Source organism: Tursiops truncatus, chromosome 10 (genome assembly GCF_011762595.2).
Source record: "Tursiops truncatus isolate mTurTru1 chromosome 10, mTurTru1.mat.Y, whole genome shotgun sequence".
Taxonomy (NCBI): domain Eukaryota; kingdom Metazoa; phylum Chordata; class Mammalia; order Artiodactyla; family Delphinidae; genus Tursiops; species Tursiops truncatus.
The window spans coordinates 42,475,701-42,500,283 of NC_047043.1; the positions used below are offsets into that span (position 1 = coordinate 42,475,701).

Genomic DNA, 24,583 nt, shown 5'->3' on the forward strand with positions numbered 1-24,583 from the left:
CAGAATCTTCGGAGGTGGTTTTTGGGAGGACACTGAGTCCATCATCTCCCCAGATTGCTGGCATTCTGATTAAAGGCAACTTTCCTCTCTACCAACATTTTATGAGTATTGATTTTGTAACAGCGGGACCAATTTGATAACATCAGGTGGAATCACCCGTGTCAGTGGTTCTCAAGGATGGTCCCCAACCCAGCCAGATCAGCTTCGCCTCACTTGGGAACTTCAAAATGCAAACTTTCAGGCCTTGCTGCAGACCTACTGAGTCAGAAACTCTGCATGGCAGGGCCCAGAAATTTATGTGAACAGCTAATTCTGATGATTTGAGAACGATGGCAGAGTTGTAAGTCATTAGGTCGCTTAACTTCTCTCACCTCCAGGTACTGTCATATGTGACCATCTTACTTAAGCAAATCTGTAGTTTAGATCATTGTTCAGTAGGTGTCTCTATGTAGGAACTGTTTTCCTGGCTTGCACATTCTTTAAAGGCAAGAAACACATCCCATATGAGGTATTTTTGTTTGTTTTTTGTTTAATCACCCAGAATACTTAGAATAGTGCTGAACACAATATACGAATATATGTAAGACTATATGTTCCCTGCTTTACAACCATTGGAGCACATCAAGGAAGGAGGAATGGATGATTTATTCTTAAATATTCGATTTTGAGAAGATAAAGGAAATGGGAAAAACATTTGCAGGTAGGGCTATCGCATATGCTGTTGGAAGATTATGCAGTGTAATTACAAGATGATGGCCAGTAATCTTTATGTAGGAATGTTCTCTTCATTCTTTTGTTTTCTTTCTTCATTCTTTTAATAATGTTTCATTCGGATATGAAAGGATGATTTCTGCTTAGTCATTTTCCATACAATTATCCAGTGTGATACACAACTAGTATATGAAATTCAATACTATAACCAGAACTTAATCTGATCACTTGATTGCTTTTATGACCTGGAGATCCTGGTATAAACCAATATGTTTGGCTGGTAGAGAAAAAGGCATATAGCATGTCCTTACCTCTAATTTATCATTTTGCCATTCTATTATTAATTCCTTCTTGATATAAGATAATTGAGAAAGTGTCATGCTAACATTATTCCTCAATCCAGTCTCTGCAGCTAATGTCAAAGATGATTTATTCCACAAGAAACCAGTTATTTTTAAAAAGCAAATTTAACCCAAAACAGAGATGTGAAACTTGCATTGCTTGTGTATTTCCTTTCATGTGGTGGTCTTTGGTACTCACCCAGAAAAAAATAAAAGAATGGGGACTAATTTAGTTTGTGGCCATTGCAATCCTCAAAATCTGGTGGAAGGTGTGTGACCATTAAAATAAGAGCCTTTGTGAAAGTGCCTTGCACAGCTCTAGAAACAGAAGGAGAGATCCAGAAAAGTTAGCTAGTCTGCTGCCACCAAAGAATGGGAGTTTTAACGGTTCTTTACTCGTATGATTTGTTTCAGGATACACTCTTTTCAAATAATATTATTTTTTAATTTGTACCACTATGGTTTGGCATTATAATTTAGGCAGAGTGAATTATTTTTTAACTGCTTGAAACAACACATATTGATTATTTCATAATTTCTGGGGCCAGAAGTCTGGGCATGGCTTTACTGAGTTCTCTGTGTAGGGTCTTTTTTTTTTTTTTTTTTTTGCTGTACACGGGCCTCTCACTGTTGTGGCCTCTCCCATTGCGGAGCACAGGCTCTGGATGTGCAGGCTCAGCGGCCATGGCTCACGGGCCCAGCCGCTCCGCGGCATGTGGGATCTTCCCGGACCGGGGCACGAATCCGTGTCCCCTGCATCAGCAGGCAGACTCTCAACCACTGCGCCACCAGGGAAGCCCCTGTGTAGGGTCTTATAAGGTGCTGATTGGGAGGTCTGCTGGGCTGTGTTCTTATCTAGAGGCTTGACTGCAGAAGTATCTTCGTCCACATTCACTCACTTTGTTGGCAGAATTTGTTTCATTGCCACCAATGGCTACTTACTTCATCAAGCCAGCAAGGAAATTCCCCAGAGCAAGCAGGCTCTAAGTGGAGCTTTTCATAATGTAACATCATTACAGGAGTGACATCTGTTGATTAGAAGCAAGTCATAGGTCCTGGGCACACTCAAAGGTAGGGGTTTATGAAAAGGCTGGAGCACCAGGAGGTGGTGGCCACTTTCAATTCTGCCTGGCACAATTATTGTCACATATCCCTGTAAGGGTTGCTATTTTGCTTTGCTTCCAGCAATGTATGAAAATGCCTGTTTACTCACAGCCTTGCCAAGCAGACTGTACTATCAAGCTTTTGAACTTTTGCCAAACTAATGGGTGGGTTATTATATCTTAGCATGGTTTCAATTTGTATTTGTCTTATTATGAGTGAAGTTGAACATCTTCATACATTTAAGAGCCATTTTACATCTTTTTGGTTTTGAGAATTATATATTCATGTCTTTTTCCCTCTCATCTATGTACTTATTTTTTTGAAATATAGTTGATTTACAATATTATATTAATTTCAAGTGTACAGCATAGTGATTCAATATTTTTATAGTTTATACTCTCTTTAAAGTTATACAAATTTTATAAAGTTATACAAAATAACAGCTATATTTCCTGTGCTGTACAATATATCCTTGTTGCTTGTCTACTTTACACAGAGTATTTTGCATCTATTAATCCCTTACCCATAACTTGCCCCTCCTCTCTTCCTTCTTCCCACTGGTAACCACTAGTTTGTTCTCTATGTCTGTGAGTCTGTTTCTGTTTTGTTATATATTCTTTTATTTTATTTTTTTAGGTTCCACATAAAAGTGATAACATATAGTGTTTGTCTTCCTCTGCCTTATTTCCCTAAGCATAATACACTCTAGGTCCATCTACATTGTTGCAAATGGCAGAATTTCATTCTTTTTTATGACTGAGTAATATTCCATTGTGTATATACACCACATCTTCTTTATCCATTCATCTGTTGATGGACATTTGGGTTGCTTCTATATCTTAGCTATTGTAAATAGTGCTGCTATGAACACCAGGGTGCATATATCTTTTTGAATTAGTGTTTTTTTTTTTGTTTTTTTTTTTTTTTTTTTGCGGTACACGGGCCTCACTGTTGCGGCGTCTCCCATTGCGGAGCACAGGCTCCGGACGCGCAGGCTCAGCAGCCATGGCTCACGGGCCCAGCCGCTCCGCGGCATGTGGGATCTTCCCAGACTGGGGCACGAACCCGTGTCCCCTGCATCGGCAGGCGGACTCTCAACCACTGCGCCACCAGGGAAGCCCCCATGAATTAGTGTTTTAACTTATTCAGATATATACCCAGGAGTGGAACTACTGGGTCACATGGTAATTTTATTTTTAGTTTTTTGAGAAGCCTCCATACTGTTTTCCAAAGTGGCTGTATCAGTTTACATTCCCACCAACAGTGTACAAGTGTTCCTTTTTCTCCACATATTCTCCAACATTTGTTATTTGTGTTCTTTTTGATGATAGCCGTTCTGACAGATATGAGGTGATATCTCATTGTGATTTTGATCTGCATTAGTCTAACAGTGATGTTGAGCATTTTTCATGTGCCTGCTGTCCATCTGTATGTCTTCTTTGGAGAAATGTCTATTCAGATCTTCTGTCCATTTTTTAATTGGGTTTTTTTTTTATATTGAGTTGTATGAGCTGTTTATATATTTGAGATATTTATCCCTTGCACATCATATCATTTGTAAATATTTTCTCTCACTCAATAGGTTGCCTTTTCACTTTGTTGAGGGTTTCCTGTGCTGTGCAATAGCTTTTAAGTTTAGTTAGTTCCCATTTGTTTATTTTTACTTTTTTTTTTTTTTTTTTTTGCCTTAGAAGACAGATCCAAAAAATATTGCTATGATTTATGTCAAAGAGAGTTCTGCCTACGCTCTCTTCTAGAAGTTTTGTGGTTTCAGGTCTTACACTCAGGTCTTTAATTCATTCTGAGTTAATTTTGTATATGGTGTTAGAGAGTGGTCTAATTATATTCTTTTACATGTAGCTGTCTAGTTATCCCAGCACCATTTATTGAAGAGACTCTCTTTTCTCCATTGTAAATTCTTGATTCCTTTGACCATAGGAGTGTGGGTTTATTTATGGGCTCTCAGTTCTGTTCCATTTATCGGTATGTCTGTTTTTGTGGCAGTGCCATGCAGTTTTGATTACTGTAACTTTGTAGTGTAGTCTGAAGTCAGGGAGTGTGATACCTCCAGCTTTGTTCTTTTTTCTCAAGGTAATCTTGGCAATTCAAGGAACTTTGTGGTTCTATATAAATTTTAGGATTATTTGTTCTGCTTCTGTGAAAAATCTCATGGGTATTTTGATAGCGATTGCATTAAATTTGCAGATTGCTTTGGGTAGTATAGATATTTTAACAATATTCATACTTCCAATCCAAGAACATGGAATATCTTTCCATTTCTTTGTGTCATCTTCAATTTCTTTCATCAATGTTTTATAGCTTTTGGAGTATAATTCTTTCACCTCCTTGGATAAGTTTAGTCCTAGGCATTTTATTTTGTTTGGTATAACTTTAAATGGGATTTTTGCTTGGTTCCTCTTTCTGCTAGTTCATTATTAGTACACAGAAAAGCAACAGACTTTTTATGCATCAATCCTGAATCCTGCAACTTTACTGAATTTATTTATTAGTTCTAATAGCTTTTTGGTGGAGACTTGTGGGTTTTCTCTATATAGTATCATGTCATCTGGAAATAGTGACAGTTTTACTTCTTCCCTTCCAATTTAGATGCTTTTTATTTCTTTTCTTTTTTTTTTCTGATTGCTATGGCTAGGACTTCCAATACTATGTTGAATAGAAGTGGTGTGAGTGGGTATCCTTGTCTTGTTCCTGATTTTAGCAGGAAGGCTTTCAGCTTTTCACTGTTAGTATTATTTTGGCTGTGGGTTTGTCATAAATGTCCTTTATTATGTTGAGATATATTCCCTCTATATTCATGTTGATGAGAGGGTTTTTTACTATGAATGGATGTTGAATTTTGTCAAATGCTTTTTCTGCATCTATTGAGATGATCATATGATTTTTGTCTTTCCTTTTGTTAAGATGGTGTATCATATTGATTGATATGTATATGTTGAAGCTTCCTGTGACCCTGGAATACATCCAACTTGATCATAGTGTATGATCATTTTTATGTACTGTTGAATACAGTTTACTAATATTTTGTTGAGGATATATGCATCTACATTCATCAAAGATATTAGCCTGTAAATTTTTTTTTTTTTTTGTAGTGACTGTCTGATTTTAGCATCAGGGTAATGGTGGCCTCATAGAATGAATTTGGGAGTGTTACCTCCTCTTCAAATTTCTGGAATAGTTTGAGAAGGATAGGTATAAATTCTTCTGTATATGTTTGCTAAAATTCCCTAGGGAAGTCATCCAGTCCTAGGCTTTTGTCTACTGGAAGTTTCTTTTTTTTTTATTACAGATTCAATTTTACTTCTAGTGATCAGTCTGTTCAAATCATCTACTTCTTCTGACTCAGTCTTGAGAGACTGTACGTTTTAGAAATTTAGCCATTTCTTCTACGTTGTCCAATTTATTGGTGTATAATTGTTCATAGTATTGTCTTATGATTTTTCTCTCTCTGTGAGTTGTTATTTCACCTTTCCTTTCTTATTTTGTTTATTTGGATCCTCTCCTTGTTGGTGAGCCTGGCTAAAGATTTATCAGTTTTCTTTATCTTGTTTCCATTGATGTTTTCTGGGATTTTCTCTTTCTTTCTTCTTCTTTTTTTCATCTCTATTTTATTTGTTTCCTCTTGATCTTTTTTATTTCCTTCTTTTTGCTAACTTTGGGCTTTATTTGTCCTTCTTTTTCTTATCCTTCTAGGTGGTAGATTAGGTTGCTTATTTGAGATTTTTCTTGCTTATTGAGGAAGGCCTATATAGCTATGAATTTCCCTCTCAGCTGCTTTTGTTGCATCCCATATCTTTTGGAAAGTTTTGTTTCCATTTTCATTTGTCTCAAGGTAAATATTTTCTGATTTTCTCTTTGATTTATTCATTGATCCATTGGTTTTTTAGTAGAAAGTTTGGTCTCTCTGTGTTTGTGTTTTTCCCATTTTCTTTCTGTAATTGATTTTTCGTTTCATACTATTGTGGACAGAAAAATTGCTTGATGCAATTTCTATCCTCTTAAATTTGTTGAGATTTGTTTTGTGGCCTAGCATGTGATCTACCCTAGAGAAGATTCCATGTGCACTTGAAAACAGTGTGTATTCTGATGTTTTTAGATGGAATGTCCTATAGATATCTATTACATATAGTGGTTTATGGTGTCTTTTAAGACCAGTGTTGTTTTATTGATTTTCTGTCTGAATGATCTTACATTGATGCAATTGGTGAGTTAAAGTCCCCTAATATTGTTGTATTATTGTCACTTTCTCCCTTTATCTCTCTTAATATTTCCATCTAAGAAGGATATAAAGATTCAGAAAGTGATAGTGGTAGAAGACATTCAAAGAAGTCTTGACATGTCTATAATTGGAGTCCTTAGATGTAAACAAAAACAATGTAATAGAATGTCTATTTAAAACTATAATCCAAGAGAACAGTCCAGAATTAATAGTCCTGAATCTACTTATTGACAGGATTTGGGATAACTGAAATTCTTAATTCTGAGACACAACTTATACTATTAAACTTTAAACATAAAGTATTTTTTTTAACACTGTGGGCTTTCATACAAAAAGACATAGCCACTTACAAGGGAAAGACAATTACGTTGGTCTCAGAAACATACAGGACAGCAATGAAGCAACATTTCAAAGAAATTCAGAGAAAAGCAGTGAAAAGCAGCAGATAAGGGTTTAAAGGGATAATGGCAATGGCAAAATAGTGACAGTCAGGCTGTTTTTAAAGTAACAAGAATATAGAAAAACATGTTAAAATATAAGAATTCAGAGAATACTGTATTCACAAGCCCTTCCTAAGGAATATACCAGAGGAGAAGTTTCATCCAGCCCAAATGATGACTATGGGATATTGGTGAAGGTGCTGCTGATGAACACTGAATATATTAATTGCAAATTTGAAACAAAGGTGAGGAAAGAGTGGAAAAATAGTTTATAAATATTATATGATCTGACAAAGTAAAAGTATGATTAAATAATTAAGAAGAAAATAGAGTAAATTGATTAATTGCCACATAGATGATAGGGTATCATTTAAAGTTAACAAAACAAATAATATATGCCTAAGTAAGGCAAAGGGGGCATAAAGGAACTCTAAAATGTATTCTTTATAGACTACTAAAGGTATTAGTATAAAGACCATTAGTAGTTAACACTGCTATATAGTAGACTTGAAAGTTGTTGAGAGTAGATCGAGAGTTCTCATCACAAGAAAAAATTTTTTTTTCTATATTTTTGTATCTATATGAGTTGATGCATGTTCACCAAACATTGTGGTAAACATCTCACAATATGAAACTTAGTGCTGTGTCAATTATCTCAATAAAACTGCAAGAAAAAAAAGACCACTGAGAAAAATATACAAATTTTCCTAAATCCCAAAGAAAATAAAAGGAAAAAATAATAGATCACATTAAGAAGTACAGTAAATACAGCATAATGCACAGAGTAAGTATAATAAAATTATAACATAATCATTATGCAGACATAAGACCAATCCTATCAGTCAATAATAAAAATATTTCAGATTGCTTTAGAAAGGAAAGACCAATTCTATGCTTGATAGAAGAGAAACAACTACAACAAAGTGATTCAAAAAGCTTAAAGCTACACGACAGCAGGATGGGCATTGTTTCTGCAAACAATCCAAATAATCAGAAAGGAGGAATGTAATCCTGGTAAAGACAAGGCAGAATCCAAGCTAAAAATTATTAAAGGAGACAAAAATGACATTTTATAATGCTAAAGCCACAATTCAAAATGAAGTTATAACAGTTGCAAATAACTATGCAACAAACAATATAAAATCCGTCATGAAACAGAAGATGGAAGGAGAAGTAGATGGAAATGCATTAAGAGGGACACTAACAAATCACACTCTGTCCAAAGCACGTCAAACAAACCAGAAATTAAGTATACAGATGATCTCAAAAAGATAGTCAGTGAAATAGGTCTAATGAATGGGTACTGAGTTTCACATCTCAAAATAGAGATTCACCTTCTCATATGCACAGGGAACACTCCTGAAAACTGATAGTTTTAAGTTATAGTTCAAAGACTAAAATTATCGTTATAATAGTTATAGTTATAGTAGTTATAATAGTTATAATAGTTCAAAGACTAAAATTCAATAAATCCCATAAAGAAGAAATTATACAAATAATATTTCCTGATGCAGTGTAAGAAGACCAGAAATTGATAACAGAATCAAAATTAAATGCCTCTCAACCTAAAAAAAACTTTTTTTAACTTTTAAATAACTCTTGGAAAAACAAATATAAAACCAAAATTGCAAAAATTCTAAAAAATAATATTAATGGAAACATTACACATTAAAATCAAGGGGGTATAACTGGAGTAATGATCAGAAAAAAAATTATAATTTAAATACTAAGAGCAAAAAATAGTGAAAGAATGATAATAAATAAATTTAATTCCCAATTATGAAATATAGAAAAAATATAAGAAAAAAAGATAGAAAGAATATAGATTAACAAGTTTAAAAAACTGGAAATATCAATGAAGTTACTAATTAAATTACAATGTTTGATCTTTAAATAAAAACCAACATAGTAGAGAAACCAAAAGCTTACATAATCACACAAAAAAGAGTAGAAAGGGAAAGTATAAATATTCAAAGAAACAACAGAATAATCATTGAAACAGAAAACTTTTTAAAAATCATGAGAGGAATTTGCATAATTTGATAGAAATCACTTGAAAAATCCGGATGGAATGGCTAATTTTCTAAGAATATGAAGTTTATTATCATTGCTTAAGCCAAGAAATTTTCATGTAAGAGATAAGAGGAAGTTATCAAGGAAAAAACTCAACAAAAAAGCACCAGGCCCAGATGAAGGAAAAACCCTGTAGTGTTTGATTTCAACTGTAACTACCAATAATAAGTCATTATTACAAAATATATAATATCAGGAATGAAAGATAGGACATTACAAATCCTACATCAAAAGGACAAGAATAATGCAACATTATAAACAAAATATGGCAACAAATTTGAAAATTGAATGAAATGGACTATATCCTTGAAAGGTACAAATTACCAAAACTTAATTGAGAAGAAAGAAAAACTCTAAATAGACCAATATTTAGCAATGGAATTGAATTAGTAATTAAAATCTTCCTCACACCCACAAAGCCCAGGTCCAAATGGCTTCACTAATGAATTGTACCGTATAAGGAAGAAATGATACCAATTCTATAAAAACTCTTTCAGAAAATAGAAGACAGTATTATTTTGATATCAAAGCCATACAAAAATATCACAAGAAAACTAATGACCATATATCTCATGAACATAGACACAAAAGTCTTTTAAAAAAATATTTACAAATTGAATCCAACAATATGTAAGATTAATAATATAAGATGAACAATTGGGGTTTATCCCAATAATGCAAGTTTGACACAACATACAAAAATCAATGTTATACATCATATTAAGGAAATAAGGGAGGAAAACTATATAATCAACTCAATAAATGTAAACAAGGTTTTTGATGAATTTCAACATCTAGTCATAATTAAAAAGAAAAAAAAATGCTCGAGAGAGTAGTAATAAAAAGGAATTTCCTCAACTTGATGTAGGGTTTCTATGTAAAACCAGCAAGTAACACTGCTGAAAGACTGAACGTTCTCCACCTTGTCAGAAACCAAGGCAAGGAAGTACATTCTCACCACTTCTACTCAATATTGTATTGGAGGGCTGGGTCCGTGCAATAAAACTATTAAAATAAAGTCATATCAATATAAATTGGTATAGTAGAAGAAAACTGTCTTGATTTGCAGACAGTATGATCATCTATGCAGAAAAGCCTAAGGAATTTACAAAGAAAGTTGCAGGAACTGATAAACAGATTTAGTAATATTGCAGGATATATGATCAATATGCCAAAACAAATTGTATTTTCATATGCTAGCAACAAACAAAAATAAATTAAAAATAAGCTATTCGTAAGAGTATAAAGAATAAAATACTCAGGTATTAAGTTAACAAAAGACATACAAGACATGTACACTGAAAACCACATAACATTGCTGAGGTAAATTAAAGAAAACCAACATAAGTGGAATGATATGCTGTGTTGATACTTCCCCATCTTGAATAGGGGCTGGATTTGTAGACTCGATTCCAAATGGAATGTGGAAAGGAAAAAGCAGTAACTTCACAGTGGAGAAACCTGACAAATATATTTGGCCCTTGAACAACATAGGTTTGAACTACAGGGGTCCACTTATATGCGTTTTTTTTTTTCAACAATAAATAGTATAGTACCGCGTGATCCCTGGTTGGTTGAATCCACGGATTCGGATCCATGGATACAGAGGAACCACATATACAGAGGGCCAACTTTAAATTATACTAGGATTTTCAACTGTGGGGAGGGTCAGTGGCCCTGACCCCCACGTTGTTCATGGGTAAACTGAACATGGATAATACCATAACCAAGGGACCAAGGTTAACATACCAATGATCAGATATGTGGATAGTATTTACTCTCTAATATGATGAGAAGGGTACTGACCTTTGTGTTATCCTTCTCTGCCACTCCCAAAATAATTCCAGTCTAATCAGACAAACCCAAATTGAGTGACATTCTACAGAAAACGTAACACTCTGCAAAACTATCAAAGTCATAAAAAGTAAGAAAAGACTGATCATCACAGATTAGAGGAGACTAAGGAGGCACGACAAAAAAAAATGCGATGTGGTGTATCCTGGATTGGATCCTGGAACTGCAAAAGGGCATTAGAGGCAAAACTGATGAAATCCAAATAAAGTATGGAGTTCCATTTACAGCAATTTGACAATATTGATTTCTTACTTTTGACAAATGCATCATAGTAATATAAGATGTTAACATCAGGAGAAACTGGGTAAGGTGTATAAGGAAACGTCTCTGTACTATTTATCTACAACTTTTCAGTAAATCTAAAAGTATTCCACACTAAAAAGTTTCTTTAACAAGTTTCAGAAGGCGTTTTTGGTAAGAAAATTTCAAGCTGATACTAAAGCTTATATGAAATTTATATCGACCTAGACTATTACAATTTTAAAAAGTAAAACAAATTTAGATGCTTATACTAACTGATTCCCAGACTTAATTTAAAGTTACGATAATCAAGACTGTGTTGTTGACAAAACGATAGAGGTATAGATGAGTAGAACAAAATCAAGAGTCCAAAAATAGGTTCACACGTATATTGATTAATTGATACTTGGCAAAAATGCTCACGTAATTCAATGGGAAATGATAGTCTCTTCAATAATTTGTGCTGGAAAAAACAGGTCTCCAAAAGGGGAAAAAAAAGAACCTTAACTTTTACCTCACACCATACATAGAAATTAAAATCATCAAAATGGATCATAGAGCTAAATTCGTAAGCTAAGATGACACAGTTTTAGAAAATATGATGTTCTATATGTGCGTTTAGAAAATTTGAAAATATTTTCTTTTAGAAGAAAAGATACGAGAAAATCTCTGCCCCTAAGTTAGGTAAAGATTAAATAGAACACAAAAGGCATGAACCGAAAAATATTTTAAGAAGTTAGACTTCATCCAGAGTAAAAACTTCTTCCCATCAAAAGATACCATTAAGAAAGAAAGGCAATCCAAAGGTCGGGAGATCATATTCACAAATACATATCTGATAAAGGACCAATATCCAGAATATACAAAGAACTCTTACAATTCATCAATAAGAAGACAGACCACCCAAAGTTTTTTAAAATGGTCGAGTGTTTTGAATAGATACTTCACAAAAGAAGATATACAAATGGCCAACAAGCCCATAAAAAGATGTCAACACTGTCAGTCATCAGAAAGATGCAAACTGAAACCACATGAGATGCCATTATGTACCAACTAAAATAGCTAAAATACAAAATATTAAGTGTTGGCAGGTTGTGGTAAAACCGGAATTCTCTTGAATTGCTGATGGCAATAGAGAAGAATGAAACCACTTTGGAAAATAGATAGGAAATTTCTTAGGAAGTTAAATATGCATACACTCACCATACAATCCAGCAATTCTACTAGGTATCAACCCAAGAGAAATGAAAACTTGTTCAACTCAGATGTGCATAAGAATATTCATATCAACATTATTCATAAATGCCAAATATAGGAATTCAAATGTTCATCAGCTGATAGATGAAGAAACCAACTGTCATATATCCATACGACTAAATACAGTATGATTATATTTAATTGACATTGTGAGAATGGTAAAACTATAGTGACAGAAAGCAGAGCCCCCAAAATTGCATGAGACAATTCCTTTGAATGAATGAATCAATTAATCAATCCCCATCCCTCCCTGTCCCTCGCCCTTTCCCTCACCAACACCCCCTTACCCCTCTATATATAAAATATATATATATATACACACATGAAAATATAAATATTTATTTTGATATATATGGTATATAAATATACATTTATATATTGACAAATACATTATAAATAATGTAAATACACACACACACATACACACATCCTATTAGTTTTGTTTCTCTGGAGCAACCCTGATGAATACACAACCAAATGCAGTGCACAAATCTTGATTGTATCAGGTGAAAAAATAGCTATTTAGAACAATTTTTAAACAATTAGAAAAATTTGAATATGGGCTTATATTAGAAAATAGTGTTGTATTGATTTTAAATCTCTTGGGCATCATGATGGAATTAAAGTATTCTTAGGAGATATAAGCTAAAGTGTTTAGGAGAGAAATGCACAGTGTCTCATTTACTTTCCAGTGGCTCAACAAAAAAAAATTATAGAAATAAATGTTCATATATTTATAAGGTTCAATTTTCTGTAGGACTGAAAAATTCCAAAACAAAAATCTGGGTGGGAGGAAGAAAATAGATTTTAATACGGTCAGAGAAAATTAGGTATGATTCATTATCCAAAGATTCCAAAAAGGAAATATAAACTGTGGACTATCCAGACAAGAATAGTATTCAGTACTAAGAAGAAATGAGCTATCAAGTCATGAAAAGACATGGAGAAGGCATCCCTGGTGGCACAGTGGTTAAGAATCCGCCTGCCAACACAGGGGAAACGGGTTCAAGCCCTGATCCGGGAAGATCCCACATGCAGTGGAGCAACTAAGCCCGTGTGCCACAACTGCTGAGCCTGCGCTCTAGAGCCCGCGAGCCACAACTACTGAGTCCATGTGCCACAACTACTGAAGCCTGCACACCTAGAGCCCATGCTCCACAACAAGAGAAGCTACCGCATTGAGAAGCCAGTGCACCGCAACGAAGAGTAGCCCCCACTCGACGCAACTAGAGAGAGCCCACACACAGCAACAAAGACCCAACGCAGCCAAAAATAAATAAATAAATAAATTTATTTTTTTTAATATAATAATAAGAGAGAGGAAGGAAATTTTTGGAGGTGACAGATATGTTTATGGCATTGATTGCAGTAATGGCTCACTGCATATACTTACATACAAACTCACCAAATTGCCTACATTAAATATGTACAGGTTTTTGTATGTCAATCATACCTCAATAAAGTGTTTTTTTAAAAAAAGCTCAAAAAGGCACCTTAAGTCTATGTTCAAATCAAAAAATAGGCAGTAAACGAATTCCTTATTGAACACTTATTCCTTTATCTTACTCTGTCTCTACCATACCATTCTAAGTAGGTAACATTTACTCCATTTTTGAAATGGAGAAAACTGAAGGTCAAAGAATTTGACATACGACATACAGCTAGTTAGAAAAAGTCATTGAGAGGTGGAATTCCAACTCGCTTCTATTCTCTAAACTCTACCACCCCAAAAAATGTATAATCTCATTTCTTGGGGTACAGGGCCTTTTAACAACAGAAGACAAAGAAAAATTAAATTAGACGAATCCCTAATCTTCAGGTAAGGAGAAGAATCTGTGTTCTCTAACATAGAGAAACTATATTATAAGCTCCATGAGAGTTTTGTTTTCTTCTATATGTCCAGCACCTAATAAATATCAATAAATATCTGTTTAATCAACAAACAAATGGGAAATAAAATACAAAACCAGTGAAACATAATTAACAACAACACATGACTAAGCTCTTGAAAATGGGCCCCCATATTTTACATTCAGGAAGTACTATCTATAATCTTTAAGGAATCATTGATATTTGGAGAACTTTCATAACCTTTAAGTGAAAAAATGGACAATGTTTCCAAAGGAAGGGAAAACATCTATAGACCAAGAAAATTTGGACTGAATTTCTGAGCAAGTTTGGCCTTCAAAGTGCTGACCATTAGGAAAAATTATGACATCTCAAAATCCAATGCTTGATCAAGTGGTCTTGGTGGTTGATGGATTTACACAAATTCTCTCCTTAGGGATCAAAAAAAAACAAAAACAAAACAACGTACAATAGGACAATGATGTGGATTGTTGGCTCATTCTAGATACACTGACTTGAATACATATACCTACCTGATGTCTTTTTATTTAATAAGCCACACTATAGAAAGCCTGTTTCTATCTGATAATTGACCCAAAAAAGTTTCTTTATGTAAGAATAAGATGATGTTAACCCACCATTGTAAGGGCATATGCCTTTGAGTTTTTTCAGGATTGGTGAGTAATTGACACTTTTGCTGTTCTTCTTGCTCTAATTCTCCCATATTCACACCACACAAGTTGTCAGGGTTAAAGTTGAAATTGTTAGGGTTAAGGGTTCCGTCCCTACTCTCTGAAAAAGAATGTAATCCCTTGGGAGACACAGCCAAGTACTTCTGCCTCTAATCCACCAAACAAACCCATCTGAATGGCTCATCAAAGAAGCTCAACCTTCTAATATCCTGGGATTTTATTTCCAACACAGAAGAATTCATGATAGACTCAAAATAAATTTAGAATCATTTTAAAATTACACTAAAACAACTTTTAGTTCATTCATTTTATACCAATGTCATACATTTAAAAAGTCTAATATCTGTACATTTTTCTCATATTCACTCACAAGTTACAGAAATCTTTTTTTTTTTTTTGTAAATACCTTGTAACCAGGGCTACCCATTAATCCATCCTTTCCATGTCTTCCTGGTTCTCCCTGAAAAAATAAATACAAGTATTTTAATATATTTTTTGCGTTAATTTTTCTTTTTAAAAGAAGATAGTAGAGGTTACATTTTATTTAAAGTAAAATACTTAAGAACTTTTTCTGTCAAACTCACAGCACGTCCAGGAAGGCCAGGAAAACCAGCATTCCCCTTTTCACCTTTTGCACCCTGTATTAAAAATAAAAATTTTAACCCTGGAGTTAAAATTCCAACTCGAACTTACATAGGAAAGTAAGCTAACTTCCTTATGGAGTGACAGAATTCATAGAACCACAGCTTGCGTTGACCCTGCAGCTTTCAGCAAAGCATTATTTTACCAGGACACGTGACATTGAGGATAAGATGGATGCAGAATTACAAGCATCTAAACACAGAAACCACTACTTGGCAAAAGTAAAAAGCAATGAGCATCTTAAATATAAAGAGACTAAACATTTCCTTCAATGTGAAAAAATAGGATTCTCAATGGATACTGTTAAACAGCTATCACTTCCAAGGAATCTCTCTGTAAGTATTTTTAAAGTTCAGAAGGCTCAATAACACAAAGTATTCTTATAGAATACCATGCATAACAGTCAACAGTTATTTTTCCATTGTTCTGGATAAATCCCCTGAGAAAGGTGAACAAAGCTAATTGCTACAACAGTGGGCTGGGACTGAAATTCAAATTTTCTATTTCCATTGTATTGAAAGTTCAATATGGATACTTTGTTTTGGGATCTATACTTCCCTTTTTGCCATAAAATCCAGGTGATCCTTTATCTCCCTTGGGACCCATTTCACCCTAAAAGATAAAAATATAAATCCTGAATTTCAGAGAAATTAATATTTTAATTTCTCTAAAATTAATATTTCACTTATATATTAAACAAAAAACAATTCCAATTATAAACAACAGAGTTTAATATGCCCACATCAAAATAAAATAGAAATAAATTATTTAAAGTTTGTTTAAAAAAGTCCTATTTCCCAGGCTTTATAACGAAAAGCAAGGAAAAAACAGGGCATTTGTTACTATAACAGGACCTTATAGTAAAAGGTTTATAGTTAAGAGAATTTCTATATAATGAAAACTACTCATCAATTTTTAAATACTATAAGATTTATGGCTGAAAATTTTAAAGGAAATTTGTAAAAGCTTTATGTAAACTATGATTATTAATCTTAACCCAGTCATTTACTTTAATATACTTTAATTTATATATCAACACTTATTTATAACCCATTTATAACATAAAGTACTTTCAATTTGAAATAAAATATGGCATTGCTTAATTTTAAGAAGAACAGATTTCTTCAACCTTTGATCCTGGCATTCCATGAAGCCCAGGAAAACCAGGAAGTCCACGGTCACCCTGAAAATAAAACAAATTAATTAAAGAAAACACATGTCAGTCTAAAAAAAAATCAACATATATTCTTCCACCTCATTCTTGTCAAAATTCATTGGAAATAAATCTGCAAACTGTTCAGTGCACATCTACATTAAAACCCTATCCCTGTGAAAGACCAATCCTCATTTATCAGGGTTTCATTTATAATCAGAGAAGGAAAGTATTTTGGGCCAGGGGAATCTCATCAGCAATGCTGACTCCACCCTTAGAGAGTAGCCACCTATTCTAAAAATATTTAGGCTCTTACAGTGGCAAGGCCTAGGAGTTAATAGAAATGATCAAGTGCCAAGACTCTGTGGAGAGAGCCATCCTCTGAGGTCCCAGCTCAGTGAGGACAAACCCTGAGCTGAAGGTCTCAAAACACTCTAGGATTCTGTGGAATTTTCTTCCAATTGCTGATCTTAGGAAATTGCTCATAGTAGGTATCTATCCAGATGAGTTTATGAAGAGGAAAGGCCATCTCTCCAAAGGAAGAGAGATGGAGAAAATCACAACAGCTTGATATTTAGTGGACATCGTTTTAAGACTTATTTCTGTGGGACATACTGGGTGCTATTGCCTTAGATTCAAAAATCTTAATTGTCAAGACACAGTTAAGGAAGCCCAATGGCTGGCACAGCAAGATTTGGGTCAGTTCACTACTATTTAGGCAAATTAAGACATTACCTACAAACAATTCATGATCTTTTTAGCTTGTCTGGTAGGGAGAGAAGAGGATGTGACCAGTTATCTATGATGGATGTAATTCTTAGAAATCTTAATTTAATGAGGGTTATTTATCCACATGTTTTAAAGAGTGACACAGTTATTCAAGGTATAGAACCCTTCAAAGGCAACATTACTACTCCATTTTCAGTTTCCAGCACTATCTAATAAATTAATGGTGAAAGAACCACCTGTGCTAACTCAGGCTGAATTGAGATGAGCAGGTGAAGGCCAGGTAGACTAAGATACACCTTGATAAGATGGAACTTAGCTGGGCAATGAGTACTTAATAAAAGTACAGAAGAAAGGGGCAAAGCAGGATTCCCTTTAAGGATGAACCAAGTCCCAGCTAAGACTTCCCTTCTCTGGCTACAGTTTATAGAAGACACCATCTTCAAACTTTATTTTCCTGGAGATAAGATAAACTCATCTCAGATGAACTGAAAAGACCAGGAGCATCAACTCACATTGGAACCAAAAAAATATATAATCTGGACAAAGCTACCCACATAGTCATAAGCAAGATTTTTAAGTAAAATAAAAGGAACAGCATCCATGTTAACACACAGCAATGAAATGGGGGAGGGGCAGAGAAATTTAGCAAAATGCTTGGGGAATACTAAGACAATACCTACAAAATACAAAACACGAGAAAGTGTGACCCAAACACAATACATTCAGTCAAGTTGTGTCCAAGGTTTAAAAGTAATGGGTAGCAAATAAGCGGTAAATTTTAGCCAACATCTATCTACAATAGGCACGTAACATGAAAGACAAAAAAATGCTCTTGTGTTGGCCATTGAGCCATTGGATCATCAGTTACTGCAGTAAAACTTAGCCTAAGTTAATTAATATAAAAATTGGTATACTAGGGAAAAAAAGGCTGCCAAACAATAACATTAAAAAATACATTTGGCAATGGCTTTGGGACTAGGTAGTGGGCAGTGAAAAATAATTTTTGGAGGTTGGAAATACAATGATTCATGGAATCATTGATTTTATGATTTTGGTGAAAAATTGATTTAAAAAACTTTGCTTTTAATAAACTGCAAAGGCAAATAATGCCTCCAATAAACATAGCTAAAGAACTGAGAAAAAAAGAATGTTGGTATCATGAATCAATTAGTGTTGGCTGTATTTGACAAGGTAACTATAAAAGAGATGAGCTCAGAAAAGAATCGGCCAGTTTGCAAGTCATAGTTAGAAGGCATAGACCAAGTCCCCAGATACTGGGATTGGGAGGATACACCTTTTTTTTCTCATCTCTGACAGGTAAATAATGAAACTGGAGAAGGCCTTTAAAAGAAGTTCAGTTGAAGGACCAATCAAGAGTGTGGCCATAAACACCATTCTCAAATTCTCTAAATCAGTTAAGGTGGGTCCAAAACATTCTCTCAAGATGGACATAGTGGCTCAAGAAAGAGAAATTATTAATCACTAATTAATTAATGTAGAAAGGGCCATGACTAAAACAGGACTGTGGATGATGTTACTGGCTGGAATCAAAAGTCAAAGATACAAAATTACAAATATGTATTTTGCTGTTGAGAGAATTATTCTTCCAAAAGAGCCACAAACCTGGACTAAAAGAGATTGTGACTGTTTGAAATTTAAAAACAATGTTGCCCAGTATTACCACTATTTTTAATGTTTTTCTAGCCAGTTTTGACTAGCCTATGAGTTTAGACAAAATATAAAAATAAGAGAGGTAAATCCTAGAAGGAAGAAAACAAATTATCTTTATTTATGATTACATGTCTAATATGCCAACATACCTAATACCCTGAAATAATTAGTATGAGAAATCAGTTAATTGCTGTCTTAAAAATTAATATACAAAATAGTTTTTATATTTATAAACAATAACCAATATAAAAATAGATTAAAGTAAAAGTTCCACTTATAACAGGACCAAAACAGATAAAAATTCCTACATATAAACTTAGGTAATGTTGAGAACCAATAAAAAATAAAATTTTAATATTATTCCACTGAGTTTTAAGTTTGAAATAAAAAGAAAGATAAATCATAATCTTGAATAGGAAAATTCAGTATTGAAATTATGTCAGTGCTTCTAAAACTAATCCATAAATTCAAAGAAATCCTAATTAAAACATAAATAGGAATTCCCAAAAAAATTTGAAGAAAAGATACTGAGCTTTATCTGCAAAAATAAACATGTAAGAATAGCCAAGAAAATTTTGATCATAAAGAATAATAAGGAAGGACTAGGCCTGCCAGTATTAAATCATATTATGAAGTGACAATAATTAAAACTGCTTGGCAGTGGAGAAGATATAGACAGGTAAATGGAACAGAAGGGAAAGGCAAAAACAGCAGACCCAAATGAGAATGGAAATTTAGTGATAATGATGGTTTTTCAAATAAATGAGAAAAAAAGTGAAATTTCAAAAATACTGTTTAGCAACTGGCTATCCTTTTAGGAGAAGAAAGGGGAAAATATGAATACTCATCTAACTTTACTCCAAATATCAAAAATTTTAAGATTAAAATATAAAATAATGAAAATTCCAAAACTTAAAGCAGGAGTAATTATATTCAAAATGTTAGAATGTTGAACCTTTCTATACAGATACAAACATAGGAGAAAAGAAGTAAAACTTTATATATATATATATATATATATAAATAGTTAAAATTTCTGTATGTCTAAAATTCTAAAACTCAAATCAAAACACATAAGCCAGAAAAAAATATTTTCACACAATTTATGACATGCACATAAAAATCAATTTTTAAAAAGATGAACAGCCCAGTAGGAAAAAATAAAGGATATAAATAAAAAGCAAATTACAGAGAAGTAACAATATTTTCAAAAATCATATGACAGGTACTTTATACCTTTTTCACTAATAAATGATTGCAAATCAAACCAGTACCATTTTTAACATATATTGATGAAAATCAGAAATTTAATGAAATTCAGTGCTGATAAGGGTGTGAAGAAAGATATTTCACACACTTGTTGGGGGAGTACACACTTTCTGGAAGGTAAATAGGCAATTTGCCTCAAAATTTAATTATGAACTTAACGCTTTGATTCTCTAATCAGTTCCACTTCTGGGAAATTTTCCTGTGGTTATACTCAGAGAAAGTTACTGAGAAATATATACAAAGATGTTCATACAGTCTTGTTGATAATACACACACGCACACGCGCACGCGCGCGCGCGCACACACACACACACACACAGTATGGTAAGGAACCACAGCCTCCCTAAGTTAGAGGCTTCTTAAACTGGGTAAGAACAGCCCCTATAAGTCTGTATCTATGTTTAACCTTCGGTTTACAATTTCTTTCATGAAGCCTTTTTGAATTTTCAACTTTCCTCTCAACTCCTAGAGTTTTATTCAACTCTCATCTTTGGCACTTAACATTTACTCTCTTAAAATAGTTACTTTGTATATGTTTTGTGCTTTATTAGACACCAATCTCTTTGAAAAAAAATCCGTTCTTGATGCATTCTTATTTCGTCTTAGTAGACATGATTATTATTTATCAATATTCAGATTCTCTCTACTTCTAAGCATATGGGGAGGTGGAGGGAATCATGCTTTCCTGACTCTTGAAGTTGGTGTGGTTTACAAAATTTGCTCTAGCTAATTAAAGATGAATGGAAGTGGTTTATGAGCCACTCTTTGATTCTCTAGGGACCTGCTACTGTAATTAGTTAAAATCTAGAGGGTGAAACTTTTGTTAGCCTGAGTCTGCTAATAAGTGTGCAGTTTGATGAGCAATAAGCCTTTTTTGTTTTAAGGCATTGGCATTTGGCATTTGTGTGTTATTGCAACATAACCTACTCTATCCTAGCTGATGTCTCGCTTGTGATTAATGATAATTTACTGAATATGCAAATACTTTCATTTTCTAAAATATAGTAAACACTCTTGAGTCCTCCAAGAAAATTCCAATAAAAAAATTGTTTTGAGGAGTCACACTCTTGATTCCCACTGAGTTTACAAGAGATTAGAATAAAAGAGAATCCAAGATTTGCAGTAAGTTGGTTCCATTTTCCCCAGCTTGCCTCGAAGCTTCCTGACTGATAACAAGCCTTTGATGAGCCTGCCAATCTCACAGGTTGATCTAGAGTCTCAGTCTCCAAAGTTACATCAAGATTATTTATTTGAGTAGCAAGAGAATATGAAAACTAATATTTTAAAAATCTCATTCTTTCAAAATTTCTCAGTGTGTCTGTGTTTTCAATGCACATAATCCTTTATTCAGTAGCACAGCATATAATTCATACATATATATGGGACTACATGCCCCAAAGACTTTCACTGCAAAGATTTTGCAGTTTAAAAGTTTGATAATCTACAATCTACAGGGAACTATCCCTCCTCCCTTGAGAGAGTTTTTTTTTCTTTCTTAAAGCCTTTATTTTTGAGACATGGAGGAAACATCTCACAGGTACACATGCAAAAGTAAGACTATGAATCCACTATCATGGCACAATCAGTTCAAACCATCACTCATCTAGCCAACCTCCTCCTCCCTCCCCTCCTCCCCGCCTTCTTCCCCCCTCTCCTCCCCCTCCTCTCCGTCTTCCCTCCCCCTCCCCTCCCCCTCCTCCTCAGCTGCTCACAGGCATTGGGCCTTCTCATGGTGCAGGCATAGTGCAAAAGAGGAGGAAATCACACTATTAAAAACAATTCTGGCCAAAGCAGAAAAATATGGTGAAAAGAAAGGAAAAGAAAGCCAGACTGAGATACAGACATTTTATTTCAACCCCTGATCCTTGAGTAACTTCAGACAGATGACTGAAGTTCCTCATTTCTCAGTTTCAAAACTGTACAATAGGGTTCATTTACTTTACAATTAATGTAAAACGGGCAGAGCATGACTTACTCTACTAACCTCATAGGACTTTTTGCGAGGATGGCATGTGATAGGCAATGCATGTGGATAATATCCACACAAGACATGTCTAAAATAAAACAGAAAAACGTACACACAACAGGAAACACCTTCAGCACCCAACATGTCAAAAGCCTTACACATCTTCCTGTTCCTTCTCTTCTCATTTAAAAACCACTAAGTGTCACACAGGACCAGGACAAATAATGATTTCCTGGGAAGTGTTTAAATCTACTAAAATGTTCCCTCTCTAACCCCTTGGGTTTGGGCATCACCATTGGACTACTCAGGTCTAGGAAAAAAGTAGATTCCTAAGCTCCTAATATACGGTCCCTGCCACAGTTTATCAATGACCATAAAACAGAGCACACCCAAAATGAAGATGAGAAATAAGAGTTTAGAACCAAGATGAAGCATCCTGTAAAAATTCAATAAAAGTTGTAAGGTTCCCAATGATGCCAGTAGAGAAAAAGGAAACAGGACAGAAAGCAGCAGAGCAGCCAAGAAATGAGGCAGGACATAGAATGAATGGTTCATCACCATAAACTGAGATGTTGAATCCATTATAGGGCCCTAAAAGAAAAGAGGCTGAAAGATCAGAAAACAATCAAAACTTTGCAAAAACATCCACAGAAGTAGTGAAAACCTGAGCACACACAGATCAGCACCACATGGACAGACAGAGGGATGCTCAACCAAGCCTGACTTTAGAAAACATTTTGGGAGGCCCTGCTGCTTTGGAAGAAAAGCCTCTGAGGAAAGGAGGTAGGAAAGAAGGAAAATGTGGTACCACTCCTTCCATAAGAAGGAGGGAAAGTTTTCTGAAAAATTCCTGCTTGTAACAATTTCACAATTTCTCCAGATTCAGATGAAACAAAATATTTATTAGAAAAAAAGAGTGTGTAGATATGTATTTAATAATATTTTATTATTTATTATGTGAATTATACCATTAATTATACCAATATATCAATTATTGCCATGCTTATCACAAATATGTATATATATTTGACACATACATTTAAACTCATATACATTTATATTTAATAATATTACAATAAAAAACTCAAGGGAGGAGAGGAAGATGTGGTACATATACAATGGAATACTACTTAGCCATAAAAAAGAATGAAATAATGCCATTTGTAGCAACACTAGAGATGATCATACTAAGTGAAGTAAGAGAAAGACAGATATCATATGATATCACTTATACTTGGAATCTAAAATATGACACAAATGAACTTATCTATGAAACAGAAACAGACTCACAGACATAGAGAGCAGACTTGTGGTTGCCAAGCGGGTGGGGCAGGAAGGGGTTGGGAGTTTGGGATTAGCAGATGCAAACTATTATGCAGAGAATGGATAAACAGCAAGGTCCTACTGTAGAGCTTAGGGAACTATATTGAATACCTTGTGATAAATCATAATGGAAAAGAATATGAGAAAGACTGTATATGTGTATATATATATGTATGTGTGTGTGTGTGTGTGTGTGTATAACTGAGTCACTTTGCTGTACAGCAAAAATTAACACAACATTGTAAATCAACTATGTTTCAATAAAATAAATTTTTTAACATCTTTATTGGAGTATAATTGCTTTACAATGGTGTGTTAGTTTCTGCTGTATAACAAAGTGAATCAGCTATACATATACATATATCCCCATATCTCCTCCCTCTTGTGTCTCCCTCCTACCCTCCCTACCCCACCCCTCTAGGTGGTCACAAAGCACCGAGCTGATCTCCCTGTTCTATGTGGATGCTTCCCACTAGCTATCTATTTTACATTGGTAGTGTATATATGTCCATGCCACTCTCTCACTTCTTCCCAGCTTACCCTTCCCCCTCCCTGTGTCCTCAAGTCCATTCTCTACGTCTGCGTCTTTAGGACAGGAATAAAATAAACTTTTTAAAAAAGAAAGAAAAAACTAGCGACACAGAAGAGAGGGGCTAATGAATAACACAAAGTAATGGAGAAGGATGAGACCCAGAGCACAGAGGAGGGCTGGACATTATACATGGACAGTTCATCCATATTAACAGAAGAGAGGGTAGAATATAGGTACACACACAGCAAAGAGAGTAAGTGGGGTGGGAAGAGGTTTAGGGAATTCCTGTCTGATTGCTTCATAAGGGGCACTTCAACACTGTGAGAAACAATAAGGGATAAACGAAAGATATTTTTGGAAACATTTACAAATCGCCATAATCATCATCATCATCATCACTAACTTACAGTGTTTAATTTTGGCCAGGTACATGCATGATTTTATTTAGTCTTTACAGCAAGGCTATGAAGAAATACTTATAGTCCCACTTTCTAGATTTGG

The 24,583-nt window shown here is 34.2% G+C and overlaps 1 protein-coding gene across 4 annotated transcripts in view; it reads right to left on the reverse strand.

Annotated features, from left to right (window-relative positions):
- The window catches only part of COL21A1 (collagen type XXI alpha 1 chain), a 186,351-nt gene that overhangs the window by 50,792 nt on the left and 110,976 nt on the right, over window positions 1–24,583 (reverse strand). For all 4 annotated transcript variants that reach the window (XM_073810876.1, XM_073810874.1, XM_073810873.1 and 1 more), the window contains 4 exons: window positions 16,569–16,622; window positions 15,996–16,051; window positions 15,382–15,433; window positions 15,204–15,257 (listed from right to left, as the gene is read on the reverse strand). In XM_073810876.1, the coding sequence (XP_073666977.1) occupies window positions 15,204–15,257; window positions 15,382–15,433; window positions 15,996–16,051; window positions 16,569–16,622 (216 nt within the window). The remainder of the gene's footprint in view (window positions 1–15,203; window positions 15,258–15,381; window positions 15,434–15,995; window positions 16,052–16,568; window positions 16,623–24,583) is intronic.